The 18,184-nt window shown below is 46.2% G+C and overlaps 1 protein-coding gene across 3 annotated transcripts in view; it reads left to right on the top strand.

The window, feature by feature from the left end:
- Positions 1-18,184, top strand: part of LOC139412285 (tetraspanin-18B-like) — a 47,779-nt gene that overhangs the window by 25,962 nt on the left and 3,633 nt on the right. For 2 of the 3 annotated variants that reach the window (XM_071159130.1, XM_071159129.1), the window contains exons 3-6: positions 10,993-11,088; positions 13,521-13,715; positions 15,778-15,852; positions 16,838-16,936. In XM_071159130.1, coding sequence (XP_071015231.1) covers positions 11,026-11,088; positions 13,521-13,715; positions 15,778-15,852; positions 16,838-16,936 — 432 coding nt within the window. In that variant the 5' untranslated portion in view covers positions 10,993-11,025. Of the gene's footprint in view, positions 1-10,784; positions 10,840-10,992; positions 11,089-13,520; positions 13,716-15,777; positions 15,853-16,837; positions 16,937-18,184 lie in introns of those variants that run through there. The other variant, XM_071159131.1, reaches the window with a different exon arrangement.

The raw sequence follows: 18,184 nt of genomic DNA, 5'->3' as shown, positions 1-18,184 counted from the left end.
GCAGCAACATTATGTACAAAATAAGTAATAAAATAAATGAATAAATAAATAAAATTAACAAATAAATTACAAACAAAGCAAAGAAACAAACAATTGTTTAGGAAAACGTAAAACGTCAGCCTTGTTCTCCAGCACCATCTTATAACTTATATAGAATCCATATACCATCACGATATCCAATCAACACCTACAACTATAACTTATATACAATCCATATACCATCACCATATCCAATCACCACCTACCACTATCGCTATAGCTATACCAGTACCATTCCTCCTCATCAAATGAAAATAATAAACATTGATCGATTCGCCCATGGATTTCAATTTCCCACCCCATTCCTACAGGACTTGAGAATTATACCTTCCTGCTTTATAGAGAAGATCAATTCTACATTCTCATTGATCCAGTCATATATTGTATAGATCACTATCATGTTGCTGTCTCTCATTCCCCCCTCTCCCCCTCTCCGTCTGTCCCTCTGTCTGTCCGTCTGTCCGTCTGTCCGTCCGCCTGTCCCCCTGTCCGTCTGTCCGTCCGTCTGTCCGTCCGTCTGTCCGTCCGTCCGTCCGTCCGAGAGAGAGAGAGAGAGAGAGAGAGAGAGAGAGAGAGGTGTCATGTCATATGGGACACAGTCATGGCATGTTTCACACTTTGGATCTTAAGTTTGTGACATGTTTCAACTACGGGGTAAACATACATTATTAAGTAAAGTATTTATATTATTAAGTAAAGTAGTGTACATTATATTATTAAGTAAAGTATTTATTAAGTAAAGTAGTGTACATTATATTATTAAGTAAAGTAGTGTAAAGTATTTATTAAGTAAAGTAGTGTATATTATATTGTAAAGTAGTGTAAAGTATTTATTAAGTAAAGTAGTGTACATTATATTATTAAGTAAAGTAGTGTAAAGTATTTATTAAGTAAAGTAGTGTATATTATATTATTAAGTAAAGTAGTGTAAAGTATTTATTAAGTAAAGTAGTGTATATTATTAAGTAAAGTAGTGTAAAGTATTTATTAAGTAATGTACATGAGTAAAGTAGTGTAAATTATTATAAATTAAATTAAGAAATGTAGTGTACATTAATTTTAGTAGTTTTATTAAGTAAATTAGTTTAAAGTACACAGTTAGTGGTTTACTTCATCACTTTACTTTTGGATTCAAGTCCTAATTTCATATTCTAATTTAGCAGTAGTACTTTCGAGTTGGAGATTTCTATGTCAATTCAAGGTCCGTCTGCGTGGATCTAAAGTTTGGATTCAGACAATAAACACCAAGCAGATTAAGGCAAGGATTCACCAAGCAGAGCTGAAACAGTCAGCTGAGGAGCCATCTCATCAGAGAGCAGAGCTGAAACAGTCAGCTGAGGAGCCATCTCATCAGAGAGCAGAGCTGAAACAGTCAGCTGAGGAGCCATCTCATCAGAGAGCAGAGCTGAAACAGTCAGCTGAGGAGCCATCTCATCAGAGAGCAGAACTGAAACAGTCAGCTGTGGAGCCATCTCATCAGAGAGCAGAGCTGAAACAGTCAGCTGTGGAGCCATCTCATCAGAGAGCAGAGCTGAAACAGTCAGCTGAGGAGCCATCTCATCAGAGAGCAGAACTGAAACAGTCAGCTGAGGAGCCATCTCATCAGAGAGCAGAGCTGAAACAGTCAGCTGTGGAGCCATCTCATCAGAGAGCAGAGCTGAAACAGTCAGCTGAGGAGCCATCTCATCAGAGAGCAGAACTGAAACAGTCAGCTGTGGAGCCATCTCATCAGAGAGCAGAGCTGAAACAGTCAGCTGAGGAGCCATCTCATCAGAGAGCAGAACTGAAACAGTCAGCTGAGGAGCCATCTCATCAGAAAGCAGAGCTGAAACAGTCAGCTGAGGAGCCATCTCATCAGAGAGCAGAGCAGAGCAGGGCTGGTGGTGGGGTATCAAGGGGACTGGCAGACCTGGTGGTGGGGTATCAAGGGGACTGGCAGACCTGGTGGTGGGGTATCAAGAGGACTGGCAGACCTGGTGGTGGGGTATCAAGGGGACTGGCAGACCTGGTGGTGGGGTATCAAGGGGACTGGCTGACCTGGTGGTGGGGTATCAAGGGAACTGGCAGGGCTGGTGGTGGGGTATCATGGGGACTGGCTGACCTGGTGCTGGGGTATCAAGGGGACTGGCAGGGCTAGTGGTGGGGTATCAGGGGACTGGCAGGGCTGGTGGTGGGGTATCAAGGGGACTGGCAGGGCTGGTGGTGGGGTATCAAGGGGACTGGCAGGGCTGGGTGGTGGGGTATCAAGGGGACTGGCAGGGCTGGTGGTGGGGTATCAAGGGGACTGGCAGGGCTGGTGGTGGGGTATCATGGGGACTGGCTGACAATGAGTCTCAGGTGACCTGCAGAGATTTGCTAAGTTCTTTATCTGTTTTATAAATTGATTTGTCCTTTCGTTCATTCATTCTTTCATTCATTCATAAATCTCCTCTTCATCTCTCTTCTCTCAAAACCACCAGATTGAAATGGTTTTGTTTGTGTACGTTAATTTCTAAGTTACTGCAGATGGGTTTGCCTTAAAGACGTGTGGTTTGTGAGGAGAACAGTTAAGTGGTTGTGTCTGTTTTAGAATCGCCTACTCTATTGGGGTGGCAGGTAGCCAAGTGGTTAGAGCGTTGGACCGCAAGGTCATAAGATCAAATCCCAGAGCTGAAAAGTTCTCATTCTGCCCCTGAACAAGGCAGTTATCCCACTGTTCCTAGGCTGTCATCAAAAAAATAAGAATTTGTTCTTAATTGACTTGCCAAGTTAAAACAAGGTTATAAAATAAAATTCCTCAGGTTGACAGAATGACTCTGAAAAACAACAGGCATTGAGGGGGTTTATGGGTACACACAGTATGTACAGTACATTTTAAACATTTGACTTTCGGTTTGGTTTGTGTCATGAGGAAACTCTGCTGTCCCCCGTTTTCACTCCCCACAGAGGTTTTTTAAAGAAGATATTTTTACACTGAGAATTAACGGAATAAAGATGGTGAGATAAAGAGAATGAAGAGAGAGATCTGCCAGGGCCTGAACTGTGTCTCTGTGATGTCGGCCCAGAGTCATAAAGCTACTAGAGGTGGACAGAGACACAGACAGTACGGAGACACACAGTACAGAGTTTACCTCAGGAAAACCCCTTTCCCTCTCTGACACAGACAGTACAGAGTTTACCTCAGGAAAGCCCCTCCCCCTCTCTGACACAGACAGTACAGAGTTTACCTCAGGAAACCCCCTTCCCCTCTCTGACACAGACAGTACAGAGTTTACCTCAGGAAAACCCCTTCCCCTCTCTGACACACACAGTACAGAGTTTACCTCAGGAAAACCCTGTCTCCTCTCTGACACAGACAGTACAGAGTTTACCTCAGGAAAACCCCTTTCCCTCTCTGACACAGACAGTACAGAGTTTACCTCAGGAAAGCCCCTTCCCCTCTCTGACACAGACAGTACAGAGTTTACCTCAGGAAAACCCCTTCCCCTCTCTGACACAGACAGTACAGAGTTTACCTCAGGAAAACCCCTTCCCCTCTCTGACAGAGACAGTACAGAGTTTACCCCAGGAAAACCCCTTCCCCTCTCTGACACAGACAGTACAGAGTTTACCTCAGGAAAACCCCTTCCCCTCTCTGACACAGACAGTACAGAGTTTACCTCAGGAAAACCCCTTCCCCTCTCTGACACTGGAGCTGAACCAGAGTCACAAATGGCTCCATGTTTTCTATAAAGTGCACTACTTTTGACCCCTCCAGGCTCCGCTCTTTATAGGGAATAGGGTGCAGGGGCTTTGATGCACTATGTAGGCAGTGAACAGTACACCGTTAACGTGAGGGAACGTAAAAACCTCTCAAATAAAACTCTGATCTGGATCTTATCAGTCGGTGGCCAAAAATATGCCACGCTTGACACTATATAAACCAAACCTTAAACTATAACCCAAATAAACTCTTGAGGATGTCCAGTATTTCCGTTGCATTCTTCTCCTAGTCTGGCGTAGCACACTTTGACTATTGTTTAATCGTCTTGTTATTATCATACTGCTCTCAAGGACTGAGAGAGAGAGAGAGAGGATCCTTTCATCAGACTAAAGATAGTGGAGGAGGAGGAGGAGGAGGAGGTGGAGGAGGAGGAGGAGGTGGAGCAGATAATGGAGGAGGAGGAGGTGGAGGAGATAGTAGTGAAGGAGGAGGTGGAGGAGGAGGAGGAGGAGGTGGAGCAGATAATGGAGGTGGAGGAGATAGTAGTGAAGGAGGAGGTGGAGGAGGAGGAGGTGGAGCAGATAATGGAGGTGGAGGAGATAGTAGTGAAGGAGGAGGTGGAGGTGCAGATAATGGAGAAGCAGGAGGAGGTGGAGGAGATAGTGGAGGAGGAGGAGGTGGAGCAGATAATGGAGGAGGAGGAGATATTAGTGAAGGAGGAGGTGCAGATAATGGAGAAGCAGGAGGAGGTGGAGGAGGAGGATGTGGTGCAGATAATGGAGGAGATAGAAGTGAAGGAGGAGGTGTAGGAAGAAGCAGCTGTGTTCTGATAGATTTTTTAAATATATTTTTTATATACTTTTTTATTTTACCCCTTTTTCTCCCCAATTTCATGGTATCCAATTGTTTTAGTAGCTACTATCTTGTCTCATCGCTACAACTCCCGTACGGGCTCGGGAGACACGAAGGTTGAAAGTCATGTGTCCTCCGATACACAACCCAACCAAGCCGCACTGCTTCTTAACACAGCGCGCATCCAACCCGGGAAGCCAGCCTCACCAATGTGTCGGAGGAAACACCGTGCACCTGGCAACCTTGGTTAGTGAGCACTGTGCTCAGCCCGCCACAGGAGTCGCTGGTGCGCGATGAGACAAGGATATCCCTACCGTCCAAGCCCTCCCTAACCCGGACGACGCTAGGCCAATTGTGCGTCGCCCCACGGACCTCCCGGTCGCGGGCGGTTACGACAGAGCCTGGGCGCGAACCCAGAGTCTCTGGTGGCACAGCTGGCGCTGCAGTATAGTGCCCTTAACCACTGCACCAGGCCGTGTTCTGATTGATGAAGGAAATCTGAATCCAATGTTCTCTGTCCTGTGAGAAAACACTTCCTGTATACGCTGCACTTCCTCAAACTCCACCGCTAGACACCTCCTAGCCTCCCCCAGCCCCACCGCTAGCCACCTCCTAGCCTCCCCCAGCCCCACCGCTAGCCACCTCCTAGCCTCCCCCAGCCCCACCGCTAGCCACCTCCTAGCCTCCCCCAGCCCCACCGCTAGCCACCTCCTAGCCTCCCCCAGCCCCACCGCTAGCCACCTCCTAGCCTCCCCCAGCCCCACCGCTAGCCACCTCCTAGCCTCCCCCAGCCCCACCGCTAGCCACCTCCTAGCCTCCCCCAGCCCCTCCTAGCCTCCCCCAGCCCCACCTATTGAGGTGGCTAGCGGTGGGGCTGGGGCAGGCTATGAGGTGGCTAGCGGTGGGACTGGTGGAGGCTAGGAGGTGGCTAGCGGTGGGGCTGGGGGAGGCTAGTCGGGCGGGAGGGTGCCAAACATACCCTCATAAAACGGACTATCCTACCAATCATTGACTGACCGATCCTTGGCGATGTCATTTACAAAATAGCCTCCAACACTCTACTCAGCAAACTGGATGTAGTCTATCACAGTGACATCCTTTTAGTCACCAGAGCCCCATATACTACCCACCTTTGTGACCTGTACGCTCTCGTTGGCTGGTCCTCGCTACATATTCATCGCCAAACCCACTGGCTCCAGGTCATCTATAAGTCTTTGTTAGGTATAGCTTATCTCAGCTCATTGGTCACCATAGCAACACCCACCCGTAGCACGCGCTCCAGCAGGTATATTTCACTGGTTATCCCCAAAGCCCACTCCTCCTTTGGCCGCCTTTCCTTCCAGTTGTCTGCTGCCAATGACTGGAACGAATTGCAAAAATCACTGAAGCTGGAGTCTCATATCTCCCTCTCTAACTTTAAGCATCAGCTGTCAGAGCAGCTCACCGATCACTGTACCTGTAGACCCTGAAGAGGTTTGGTGTGTGTTTCTGAGCAGATATGAATTTGTTCTTTAACTGACATGCCTAGTTAAATAAAGATAAATAAATAAATAAGGAGTCTCTGGCTTGGTGAGCACAGCAGAATCGATCAGGGCTAGTGACAGAAACACACACACACACACACACACACACACACACACACACACACACACACACACACACACACACACACACACACACACACACACACACACAAACCACACACTCCATAACATGGGTCTATTGAGCTCTACACACTCTATAACATGGGTCTATTGAGCTCTACACACTCTATAACATGGGTCTATTGAGCTCTACACACTCTATAATATGGGTCTATTGAAACCACACACTCTATAACATGGGTCTATTGAGCTCAACACACTCTATAACATGGGTCTATTGAGCTCTACACACTCTATAACATGGGTCTATTGAAACCACTCACTCTATAACATGGGTCTATTGAGCTCTACACACTCTATAACATGGGTCTATTGAGCTCTACACACTCTATAACATGGGTCTATTGAGCTCTACACACTCTATAAAATGGGTCTATTGAAACCACACACTCTATAACATGGGTCTATTGAGCTCTACACACTCTATAACATGGGTCTATTGAGCTCTACACCTGAGGGAGGGCCAGCATTGTGCTGTAAACTGCTTTAGGCAACAGCAGGATGCAGGACTATTGAATTATACTGGAACTGCTGCTCTCTGAGGAGGAGGAGGAGGAGTAGGAGGAGGAGGAGGAGAATAGATAGGAGAGGAGGAGAAGAGAGGAGAGGAGAAAAGGGAGGAGGAGGACAGAGGACAGAAGGAAAGGAGGAGAGATGGAGGAGAGTAGAGGAGAGAGAGAGGAGGATGAGAGAGGAATGAGAGGAGAGGAGAAAAGGGAGGAGGAGGACAGAGAGGACAGAAGGACAGGAGGAGAGTAGAGGAGGGGGAGAGAGGAATGAGAGGAGAGGAGGAGAAGAGAGGAGGATGAGAGAGGAATGAGAGGAGAAAAGATAAGGGGAGGACAGAGAGGACAGAAGGAAAGGAGGAGAGTAGAGGAGAGAGACAGGGGGAGATAGTGAAGGGAATTATTTCTGTCCATCTTCTATTTGGCAGTGTGAAATCGTCCAGCTGCCCCTAGTCCTATTTTAAACAGGAACCACAGCTGCAGAGTGGGACACTGGAGTTCTGTGTGTGTGTGTGTGTGTGTGTGTGTGTGTGTGTGTGTGTGTGTGTGTGTGTGTGTGTGTGTGTGTGTGTGTGTGTGCGTGCGTTTCTCCATGTGTTGATGTGTTTCTCTCTCTTTGTGTGTGTGTGTTTCTCTCTCTCTTTGTGTGTGTGTGTTTCTCTCTCTCTTTGTGTGTGTGTGTTTCTCCATGTGTTGATGTGTGTGTGTGTGTTTCTCTCTCTCTTTGTGTGTGTGTGTTTCTCCATGTGTAAATGTGTGTGTGTGTGTGTTTCTTTCTCTCTTTGTGTGTGTGTGTTTCTCTCTCTCTTTGTGTGTGTGTGTGTTTCTCTCTCTCTTTGTGTGTGTGTGTGTTTCTCTCTCTCTTTGTGTGTGTGTGTGTTTCTCTCTCTGTGTGTGTGTGTTTCTCTCTCTCTTTGTGTGTGTGTGTTTCTCCATGTGTTGATGTGTGTGTGTGTGTGTGTGTGTGTTTCTCTCTCTTTGTGTGTGTGTGTTTCTCCATGTGATGATGTGTGTGTGTGTGTGTGTTTCTCTCTCTCTTTGTGTGTGTGTGTTTCTCCATGTGTTGATGTGTGTGTGTGTGTTTCTCTCTCTCTTTGTGTGTGTGTGTGTTTCTCCATGTGTTGATGTGTGTGTGTGTGTTTCTCTCTCTCTTTGTGTGTGTGTGTTTCTCCATGTGTTGATGTGTGTGTGTGTGTTTCTCTCTCTCTTTGTGTGTGTGTGTGTTTCTCTCTCTCTTTGTGTGTGTGTGTGTTTCTCTCTCTCTTTGTGTGTGTGTGTTTCTCTCTCTCTGTGTGTGTGTTTCTCTCTCTCTTTGTGTGTGTGTGTGTTTCTCTCTATTTGTGTGTGTGTGTTTCTCTCTCTCTAAGGTCAGACAGACAGCACACTGCTTAGCTAAGGGCAGACAGACAGCACACTGCCTATCTAAGATCAGACAGACAGCACGCTGCCTATCTAAGTGATGTCAGACAGACAGCACACTGCCTATCTAAGTGATTATGTCAGACAGACAGCACACTGCCTATCTAAGTGATGTCAGACAGACAGCACATTGCCTATCTAAGTGATGACAGACAGACATACAGCACACTGCCTCTCTGAGTGATTATGTCAGACAGACAGCACACTGCCTATCTAAGTGATGTCAGACAGACAGCACGCTGCCCCTCTAAGGTCAGACAGACAGCACACTGCCTATCTAAGTGATGTCAGACAGACAGCACACTGCCTATCTAAGTGATGTCAGACAGACAGCACACTGCCTATTTAAGTGATGTCAGACAGACAGCACACTGCCTATCTAAGTGATGTCAGACAGACAGCACACTGCCTATCTAAGGTCAGACAGAAAGCACACTGCGTATCTAAGGTCAGACAGACAGCACACTGCCTATCTAAGTGATGAGGTCAGACAGACAGCACACTGCCTATCTAAGTGATGAGGTCTGACAGACAGCACACTTCCTATCTAAGTGATAAGGTCAGACAGACAGCACACTGCCTATCTAAGTGATGAGGTCAGACAGACAGCACACTACCTATCTAAGTGACGAGGTCAGACAGCACACTGCCTATCTAACGTCAGACAGACAGCACACTGCCTATCTAAGTGATGAGGTCAGACAGACAGCACACTGCCTATCTAAGTGATGAGGTCAGACAGACAGCACACTGCCTATCTAACGTCAGACAGACAGCACACTGCCTATCTAAGTGACGAGGTCAGACAGACAGCACACTGCCTATCTAAGTGATGAGGTCAGACAGACAGCACACTGCCTATCTAAGTGATGAGGTCAGACAGACAGCACACTACCTATCTAAGTGACGAGGTCAGACAGCACACTGCCTATCTAACGTCAGACAGACAGCATACTGTCTATCTAAGTGATGAGGTCAGACAGACAGCACACTGCCTATCTAAGTGATGAGGTCAGACAGACAGCACACTGCCTATCTAACGTCAGACAGACAGCACACTGCCTATCTAAGTGATGAGGTCAGACAGACAGCACACTGCCTATTTAAGTGATGAGGTCAGACAGACAGCACACTGCCTATCTAAGTGATGAGGTCAGACAGACAGCACACTGCCTATCTAAGTGATGAGGTCAGACAGACAGCACACTGCCTATCTAAGTGATGAGGTCAGACAGACAGACAGACAGCACACTGCCTATCTAAGTGATGAGGTCAGACAGCCAGCACACTGCCTATCTAAGTGATGAGGTCAGACAGACAGCACACTACCTATCTAAGTGACAAGGTCAGACAGCACACTGCCTATCTAAGTGATGAGGTCAGACAGACAGCACACTGCCTATCTAAGTGATGAGGTCAGACAGACAGCACACTGCCTATCTAAGTGATGAGGTCAGACAGACAGACAGACAGCACACTGCCTATCTAAGTGATGAGGTCAGACAGACAGCACACTACCTATCTAAGTGACAAGGTCAGACAGCACACTGCCTATCTAAGTGATAAGGTCAGACAGACAGCACACTGCCTATCTAAGTGATGAGGTCAGACAGACAGCACACTGCCTATCTAAGTGATGAGGTCAGACAGACAGCACACTGCCTATCTAAGTGATGAGGTCAGACAGACAGCACACTGCCTATCTAAGTGATGAGGTCAGACAGACAGCACACTGCCTATCTAAGTGATGAGGTCAGACAGACAGCACACTGCCTATCTAAGTGATGAGGTCAGACAGACAGCACACTGCCTATCTAAGTGACGAGGTCAGACAGACAGCACACTGCCTATCTAAGTGATGAGGTCAGACAGACAGCACACTGCCTATCTAAGTGACGAGGTCAGACAGCACACTGCCTATCTAACGTCAGACAGACAGCACACTGCCTATCTAAGTGACGAGGTCAGACAGACAGCACACTGCCTATCTAAGTGACGAGGTCAGACAGCACACTGCCTATCTAACGTCAGACAGACAGCACACTGCCTATCTAAGTGACGAGGTCAGACAGACAGCACACTGCCTATCTAAGTGATGAGGTCAGACAGACAGCACACTGCCTATCTAAGTGATGAGGTCACCACATAAAACGTCAGTAGTTGCCGGTGAATGTTTTATATTTAGAGAAATGTGTTCCTCAAATCTGGTCCTGGAGATGCACTTATTGTCCCCCCCCCCCCCCTCCCCCCAGACCAACCAATTGACTGAACTGAAGAACAGACAGACTGGTTTGTGTTGTCTGAACGGTGTCACTGCCACATGTGAAGTGAGTCAGCTGTGACAGGTGACAGCAGGTGGCGTCGTCCTGGTCAACACCATCATAGCTGGAAGAGACTGTTGGTCCTCATCACACCAGGATCCACTGATTCTGACGAAGTATAACACATCCTCCCACACAGTCCCCACATGACACAGAGTCGCTCACGAGTCGCTCGGGGACTCAGCCTGGCAGTGACAGGTTCCCACAATCTCTTGGGGACTGACATCTCTCTGCGCTTAGCTTTTACTCTCTCATGTCTGTCCTTGTGTCTCCTTGTTGTGGAAGAGAGGAGACGACGGCTCTTCTCACCTCAGTCTCTAAGAGGACAATTTAACTTCTCTAGAGCCCAAAGACCCGTAGGTGAACTGTAGCTCATCCATCCTGGAGACACGCTATGGCATAACTTTATTTTGTTTTATGTTGTACAGGGCTCTATGCTTTTCAGTAATTAACAGGCCTCTCTCTCTCTCTCTCTGTGTGTGTGTGTGTGTGTGTGTGTGTTTCTGCAGGGGTCCAGGGAGGCTTCAGCACAGGGAACAGCCATGGAGGGGGACTGTCTCAGCTGTATTAAGTACCTCATGTTCTTCTTCAACTTCCTCATTTTTGTGAGTACATGCTGCTTGCTTTACACTCCCTGTTCTGATGTTCTGCTTTCTGATGTTCTGTTGTCTGATGTTCTGATGTTCTGCTTTCTGATGTTCTGTTGTCTGATGTTCTGCTGTCTGATGTTCTGTTGTCTGGTGTTCTGTTGTCTGATGTTCTGCTGTCTGATGTTCTGTTGTCTGATGTTCTGATGTTCTGATGTCTGATGTTTTGCTATCTGATGTTCTGTTGTCTGATGTTCTGCTGTCTGATGTTCTGCTGTCTGATGTTCTGATGTTCTGATGTTCTGCTTTCTGATGTTCTGTTGTCTGATGTTCTGATGTTCTGCTTTCTGATGTTCTGTTGTCTTATGTTCTGATGTCTGATGTTCTGTTGTCTGATGTTCTGCTGTCTGATGTTCTGTTGTCTGATGTCTGATGTTCTGCTGTCTGATGTTCTGTTGTCTGATGTTCTGCTTTCTGATGTTCTGTTGTCTGATGTTCTGCTGTCTGATGTTCTGCTGTCTGATGTTCTGATGTTCTGATGTCTGATGTTCTGCTGTCTGATGTTCTGTTGTCTGATGTTCTGCTGTCTGATGTTCTGCTGTCTGATGTTCTGTTGTCTGATGTTCTGATGTACTGCTTTCTGATGTTCTGTTGTCTGATGTTCTGATGTCTGTTGTTCTGTTGTCTGATGTTCTGCTGTCTTATGTTCTGTTGTCTGATGTTCTGATGTCTGATGTTCTGCTGTCTGATGTTCTGTTGTCTGATGTTCTGTTGTCTGATGTTCTGTTGTCTGATGTTCTGTTGTCTGATGTTCTGCTGTCTGATGTTCTGTTGTCTGATGTTCTGATGTTCTGATGTCTGATGTTCTGCTGTCTGATGTTCTGCTGTCTGATGTTCTGTTGTCTGATGTTCTGCTGTCTGATGTTCTGCTGTCTGATGTCTGATGTTCTGTTGTCTGATGTTCTGCTATCTGATGTTCTGTTGTCTGATGTTCTGATGTCTGATGTTCTGATGTTCTGCTGTCTGATGTTCTGTTGTCTGATGTTCTGATGTTCTGATGTTCTGCTGTCTGATGTTCTGCTGTCTGATGTTCTGCTGTCTGATGTCTGATGTTCTGTTGTCTGATGTTCTGCTATCTGATGTTCTGTTGTCTGATGTTCTGATGTCTGATGTTCTGATGTTCTGCTGTCTGATGTTCTGTTGTCTGATGTTCTGTTGTCTGATGTTCTGCTGTCTGATGTTATGTTGTCTGATGTTCTGATGTCTGATGTTCTGCTGTCTGATGTTCTGTTGTTTGATGTTCTGCTGTCTGATGTTCTGCTTTCTGATGTCTGATGTTCTGTTGTCTGATGTTCTGCTGTCTGATGTTCTGTTGTCTGATGTTCTGATGTCTGATGTTCTGATGTCTGATGTCCTGCTGTCTGATGTTCTGCTGTCTGATGTTCTGCTGTCTGATGTTCTGCTGTCTGATGTTCTGATGTTCTGCTGTCTGATGTTCTGCTGTCTGATGTTCTGCTGTCTGATGTTCTGCTGTCTGATGTTCTACTGTCTGATGTTCTGCTGTCTGGTGTTCTGCTGTCTGATGTTCTGCTGTCTGATGTCTGATGTTCTGTTGTCTGATGTTCTGCTGTCTGATGTTCTGTTGCCTGATGTTCTGATGTCTGATGTTCTGATGTCTGATGTTCTGATGTCTGATGTCCTGTTGTCTGATGTTCTGCTGTCTGATGTCTGATGTTCTGCTGTCTGATGTTCTGATGTCTGATGTCTGATGTTCTGCTGTCTGATGTTCTGCTGTCTGATGTTCTGCTGTCTGATGTTCTGATGTCTGATGTACTGCTGTCTGATGTTCTGCTGTCTGATGTCCTGATGTTCTGCTGTCTGATGTTCTGATGTTCTACTGTCTGATGTTCTGATGTCTGATGTTCTGATGTCTGATGTTCTGCTGTCTGATGTTCTGATGTCCTGCTGTCTGATGTTCTGCTGTTTGATGTCTGATGTTCTGCGTCTGATGTTCTGCTGTCTGATGTTCTACTGTCTGATGTTCTGCTGTCTGATGTTTGATGTTCTACTGTCTGATGTTCTGCTGTCTGATGTTCTGCTGTCTGATGCTACACTGAACAAAAATAGAAACGCAACATGTAAAGTGTTGGTCTCATGTTACATCAGCTGAAATAATAAAATCCCAGAAAAGTTCCAAAAAGCTTATTTTTCTCAAATCTTGTGCACAAATTTGTTTACATCCCTGTTAGTGAGCATTTCTCCTTTGCCAAGATAATCCATCCACCTGCCATGCTTGAGTGACAAGCATCATTAACTTGGGCCCACGGTATAGCCTCTCCCAGTTAAATCAGACATCAACTTCCTACTATACTTCCTTCTTCCTGATTGGCTGCCTGTGTGTCTCTCCTATTCTGATTGGCTCCCTCTCTCTCTGTGTGTGTGTGGTCTAGTTAGGAGGCTCTTTCCTGCTTGGTGTGGGTGTGTGGGTACTGGTGGACCCTATGGGCTTCAGGGAGATCATAGCAGCCAACCCTCTGCTCTTCACTGGGGTCTACATCATCCTGGCCATGGGGGCAATGCTCTTCCTCCTCGGCTTCCTGGGCTGCTGCGGAGCCATCCGGGAGAACAAGTGTCTGCTCCTCTTTGTAAGTTCAGTGTGTTATAATAGTGCTATAAACATTCCTATTTGTAAGTTCAGTGTGTTATAATAGTGCTATAAACATTCCTCTTTGTAAGTTCAGTGTGTTATAATAGTGCTATAAACATTCCTCTTTGTAAATTCAGTGTGTTATAATAGTGCTATAAACATTCCTCTTTGTAAGTTCAGTGTGTTATAATAGTGCTATAAACATTCCTCTTTGTAAATCAACTACTCTACATTATGTTTGGTTAGTTATCTACTCTACATTATGTTTGGTTAGTTATCTACTCTACATTATGTCTGGTTAGTTATCTACTCTACATTATGTTTGGTTAGTTATCTACTCTACATTATGTTTGGTTAGTTATCTACTCTACATTATGTTTGGTTAGTTATCTACTCTACATTATGTTTGGTTAGTTATCTACTCTACATTATGTTTGGTTAGTTATCTACTCTACATTATGTTTGGTCAGTTATCTACTCTACATTATGTTTGGTTAGTTATCTACTCTACATTATGTTTGGTTAGTTATCTACTCTACATTATGTTTGGTTAGTTATCTACTCTACATTATGTTTGGTTAGTTATCTACTCTACATTATGTTTGGTCAGTTATCTACTCTACATTATGTTTGGTTAGTTATCTACTCTACATTATGTCTGGTTAGTTATCTACTCTACATTATGTTTGGTTAGTTATCTACTCTACATTATGTTTGGTTAGTTATCTACTCTACATTATGTTTGGTTAGTTATCTACTCTACATTATGTTTGGTTAGTTATCTACTCTACATTATGTCTGGTTAGTTATCTACTCTACATTATGTTTGGTTAGTTATCTACTCTACATTATGTTTGGTTAGTTATCTACTCTACATTATGTCTGGTTAGTTATCTACTCTACATTACGTTTGGTTAGTTATCTACTCTACATTATGTCTGGTTAGTTATCTACTCTACATTATGTTTGGTTAGTTATCTACTCTACATTATGTCTGGTTAGTTATCTACTCTACATTATGTTTGGTTAGTTATCTACTCTACATTATGTCTGGTTAGTTATCTACTCTACATTATGGTTGGTCAGTTATCTACTCTACATTATGTTTGGTTAGTTATCTACTCTACATTATGTTTGGTTAGTTATCTACTCTACATTATGTCTGGTTAGTTATCTACTCTACATTATGTTTGGTTAGTTATCTACTCTACATTATGTCTGGTTAGTTATCTACTCTACATTATGTTTGGTTAGTTATCTACTCTACATTATGTCTGGTTAGTTATCTACTCTACATTATGGTTGGTCAGTTATCTACTCTACATTATGTTTGGTTAGTTATCTACTCTACATTATGTTTGGTTAGTTATCTACTCTACATTATGTTTGGTTAGTTATCTACTCTACATTATGTTTGGTTAGTTATCTACTCTACATTATGTTTGGTTAGTTATCTACTCTACATTATGTTTGGTTAGTTATCTACTCTACATTATGTTTGGTTAGTTATCTACTCTACATTATGTTTGGTTTAGCGCTCTTGGCTTGTCAGCATGTCAAATTACACAAAACAGTGCTGGTAATTGGATATCGCTGATAAAACTGCGTGAAAACCAATCAGGTGACAACTATTTCCCTCCTGAACCTTCACCCCGTCTACACTAATCATTATGGTTGCCTATAAGATGTCTCAGCTGGTACCTTGATGCTGTAAAACGCTGGGGTTATTCAGGTAGTGCAACGATATGAGAAATAGTGCCACCTAGTGGACTAAATTATGTGTTAATTATTGGTCACTGAAACGGAAGAGATCTATGACTTATTTTTTTAAACATTTTTTATTTGACCTGTATTTAACTTGGCAAGTCAGTTAAGAACACATTCTTATATTACAATGACGGCCTACCGGGGAACAGTGGGTTAACTGCCTCGTTCAGGGGGCAGAACGACATATTTGTACCTTGTCAGCTCGGGGGATCCGATCTCTCTGTCTGTATATTGAGTGTTTAGTGAATGGAGTCACTATTCTGATTGTCCCTCTTCTCTCTCCCTCTCCTCAGTTCTTCCTGCTCATCCTGGTCATCTTCCTGGCAGAGTTAGCAGCAGCCATCTTGGCCTTCGTATTCCGGGAGCATGTGAGTGTTTCTCTGTTTCTCTCTCTGATTGGAATCCGGTAACCTCATCAGGACGTTACGCCCGTATTAGGACAGGGTGGTCTTACACTATCTGGCATCAGTCCCAGATACAGGTACGCCCGTATTAGGACAGGGTGGACTTACACTATCAGGCATCAGTCCCAGATACAGGTACGCCCGTATTAGGACAGGGTGGTCTTACACTATCAGGCATCAGTCCCAGATACAGTTACGCCCGTATTAGGACAGGGTGGACTTACACTATCAGGCATCAGTCCCAGATACAGGTTCGCCCGTATTAGGACAGGGTGTACTTACACTATCAGGCATCAGTCCCAGATACAGTTACGCCCGTATTAGGACAGGGTGGACTTACACTATCAGGCATCAGTCCCAGATACAGGTACGCCCGTATTAGGACATGGTGTTCTTACACTATCAGGCATCAGTCCCAGATACAGGTACGCCCGTATTAGGACAGGGTGTTCTTACACTATCAGTCCCAGATACAGGTACGCCCGTATTAGGACAGGGTGTTCTTACACTATCAGTCCCAGATACATGTACGCCCGTATTAGGATAGGGTGTTCTTACACTATCAGGCATCAGTCCCAGATACAGGTACGCCCGTATTAGGACAGGGTGTACTTACACTATCAGGCATCAGTCCCAGATACGACGACCGTGAGGGATGCCTTTTACAGGGGTTGCTACAGTAATGGGGTTGTCAAAACAAGCCTGTCGTGGAGACTTTTAACTGAAAGTGCTTCGAGGAATCAGCTACAACAGGGAAACAGTACCGTGGCGTTGCTACGGTAATGGGGTTGTCCAAGCAAACAAACTCACCGTAAAGCCCCTGGTAACGATTCTCAATTAGAATTCTGGCCAAAGGGTTATCGAGACCGTTAGAGGTTGCTGTGGTTTTAAAAGGACGTCGTAAACTGTTCGGTAGAATCCTAAAGACACTATTCTCTTTATTGTGCAGCTCACCAGAGAGAAGTTTACCAGAGATCTGAAGAGACACTACCAGGGACACAACAACACCGACGTCTTCACCTCCACGTGGAACGCCCTCATGACCACCGTAAGAGTCCGGTCAGGGTCCGGGTCAGGATTCGGGTCAGTGTCCGGTCAGGGTCAGGGTCCGGTCAGGGTCCGGGTCCGGTCAGGGTCCGGGTCAGGGTCCGGGTCAGGGTCAGGGTCCGGTCAGGGTCAGGGTCCGGTCAGGGTCCGGTCAGGGTCCGGTCAGGGTCCGGTCAGGGTCAGGGTCCGGTCAGGGTCCGGTCAGGGTCAGGGTCCGGTCAGGGTCCGGTAAGGGTCAGGGTCCGGTCAGGGTACGGGTCCGGTCAGGGTACGGGTCCGGTCAGGGTCCGGGTCCGGTCAGGGTCAGGGTCCGGTCAGGGTCCGAGTCCGGTCCGGGTCCGGTCAGGGTCAGGGTCCGGTCAGGGTCCGGTCAGGGTCAGGGTCCGGTCAGGGTCAGGGTCCGGTCAGGGTACGGGTCCGGTCAGGGTCCGGTCAGGGTCCGGTCAGGGTCCGGTCAGGGTCAGGGTCCGGTCAGGGTCAGGGTCCGGTCAGGGTCCGAGTCCGGTCAGGGTCCGAGTCCGGTCCGGGTCCGGTCAGGGTCCGGTCAGTGTCCGGGTCCGGTCAGGGTCAGGGTCAGGGTCTGGTCAGGGTCCGGTCAGGGTCCGGTCAGGGTCCGGGTCCGGTCAGGGTCCGGTCAGGGTCAGGGTTCGGTCAGGGTCAGGGTTCCGGTCAGGGTCAGGGTCCGGTCAGGGTTCGGGTCCAGTCAGGGTCCGGGTCCGGTCAGGGTTCGGTCAGGGTCCGGTCAGTGTCCGGGTCCGGTCAGGGTCAGGGTCAGGGTCTGGTCAGGGTCCGGTCAGGGTCCGGTCAGGGTCCGGGTCCGGTCAGGGTCCGGTCAGGGTCAGGGTTCGGTCAGAACATCACTATACAGTACTAATCTACCATGTCTCTCTGTCTGTATACAGTACTAATCTACCATGTCTCTGTCTGTATACAGTACTAATCTACCATGTCTGTATACAGTACTAATCTACCATGTCTCTGTCTGTATAGAACATCACTATACAGTACTAATCTACCATGTCTCTGTCTGTATACAGTACTAATCTACCATGTCTCTCTGTCTGTATACAGTACTAATCTACCATGTCTCTCTGTCTGTATACAGTACTAATCTACCATGGCTCTCTGTCTGTATACAGTACTAATCTACCATGTCTCTCTGTCTGTATACAGTACTAATCTACCATGTCTCTGTCTGTATACAGTACTAATCTATCATGTCTCTCTGTCTGTATACAGTACTAATCTA

Source organism: Oncorhynchus clarkii, chromosome 6 (assembly GCF_045791955.1).
Source record: "Oncorhynchus clarkii lewisi isolate Uvic-CL-2024 chromosome 6, UVic_Ocla_1.0, whole genome shotgun sequence".
NCBI lineage: Eukaryota > Metazoa > Chordata > Actinopteri > Salmoniformes > Salmonidae > Oncorhynchus > Oncorhynchus clarkii.
Note: the sequence above shows the minus strand (reverse complement) of the source record. Positions and strands in the feature narration are given on the sequence as shown.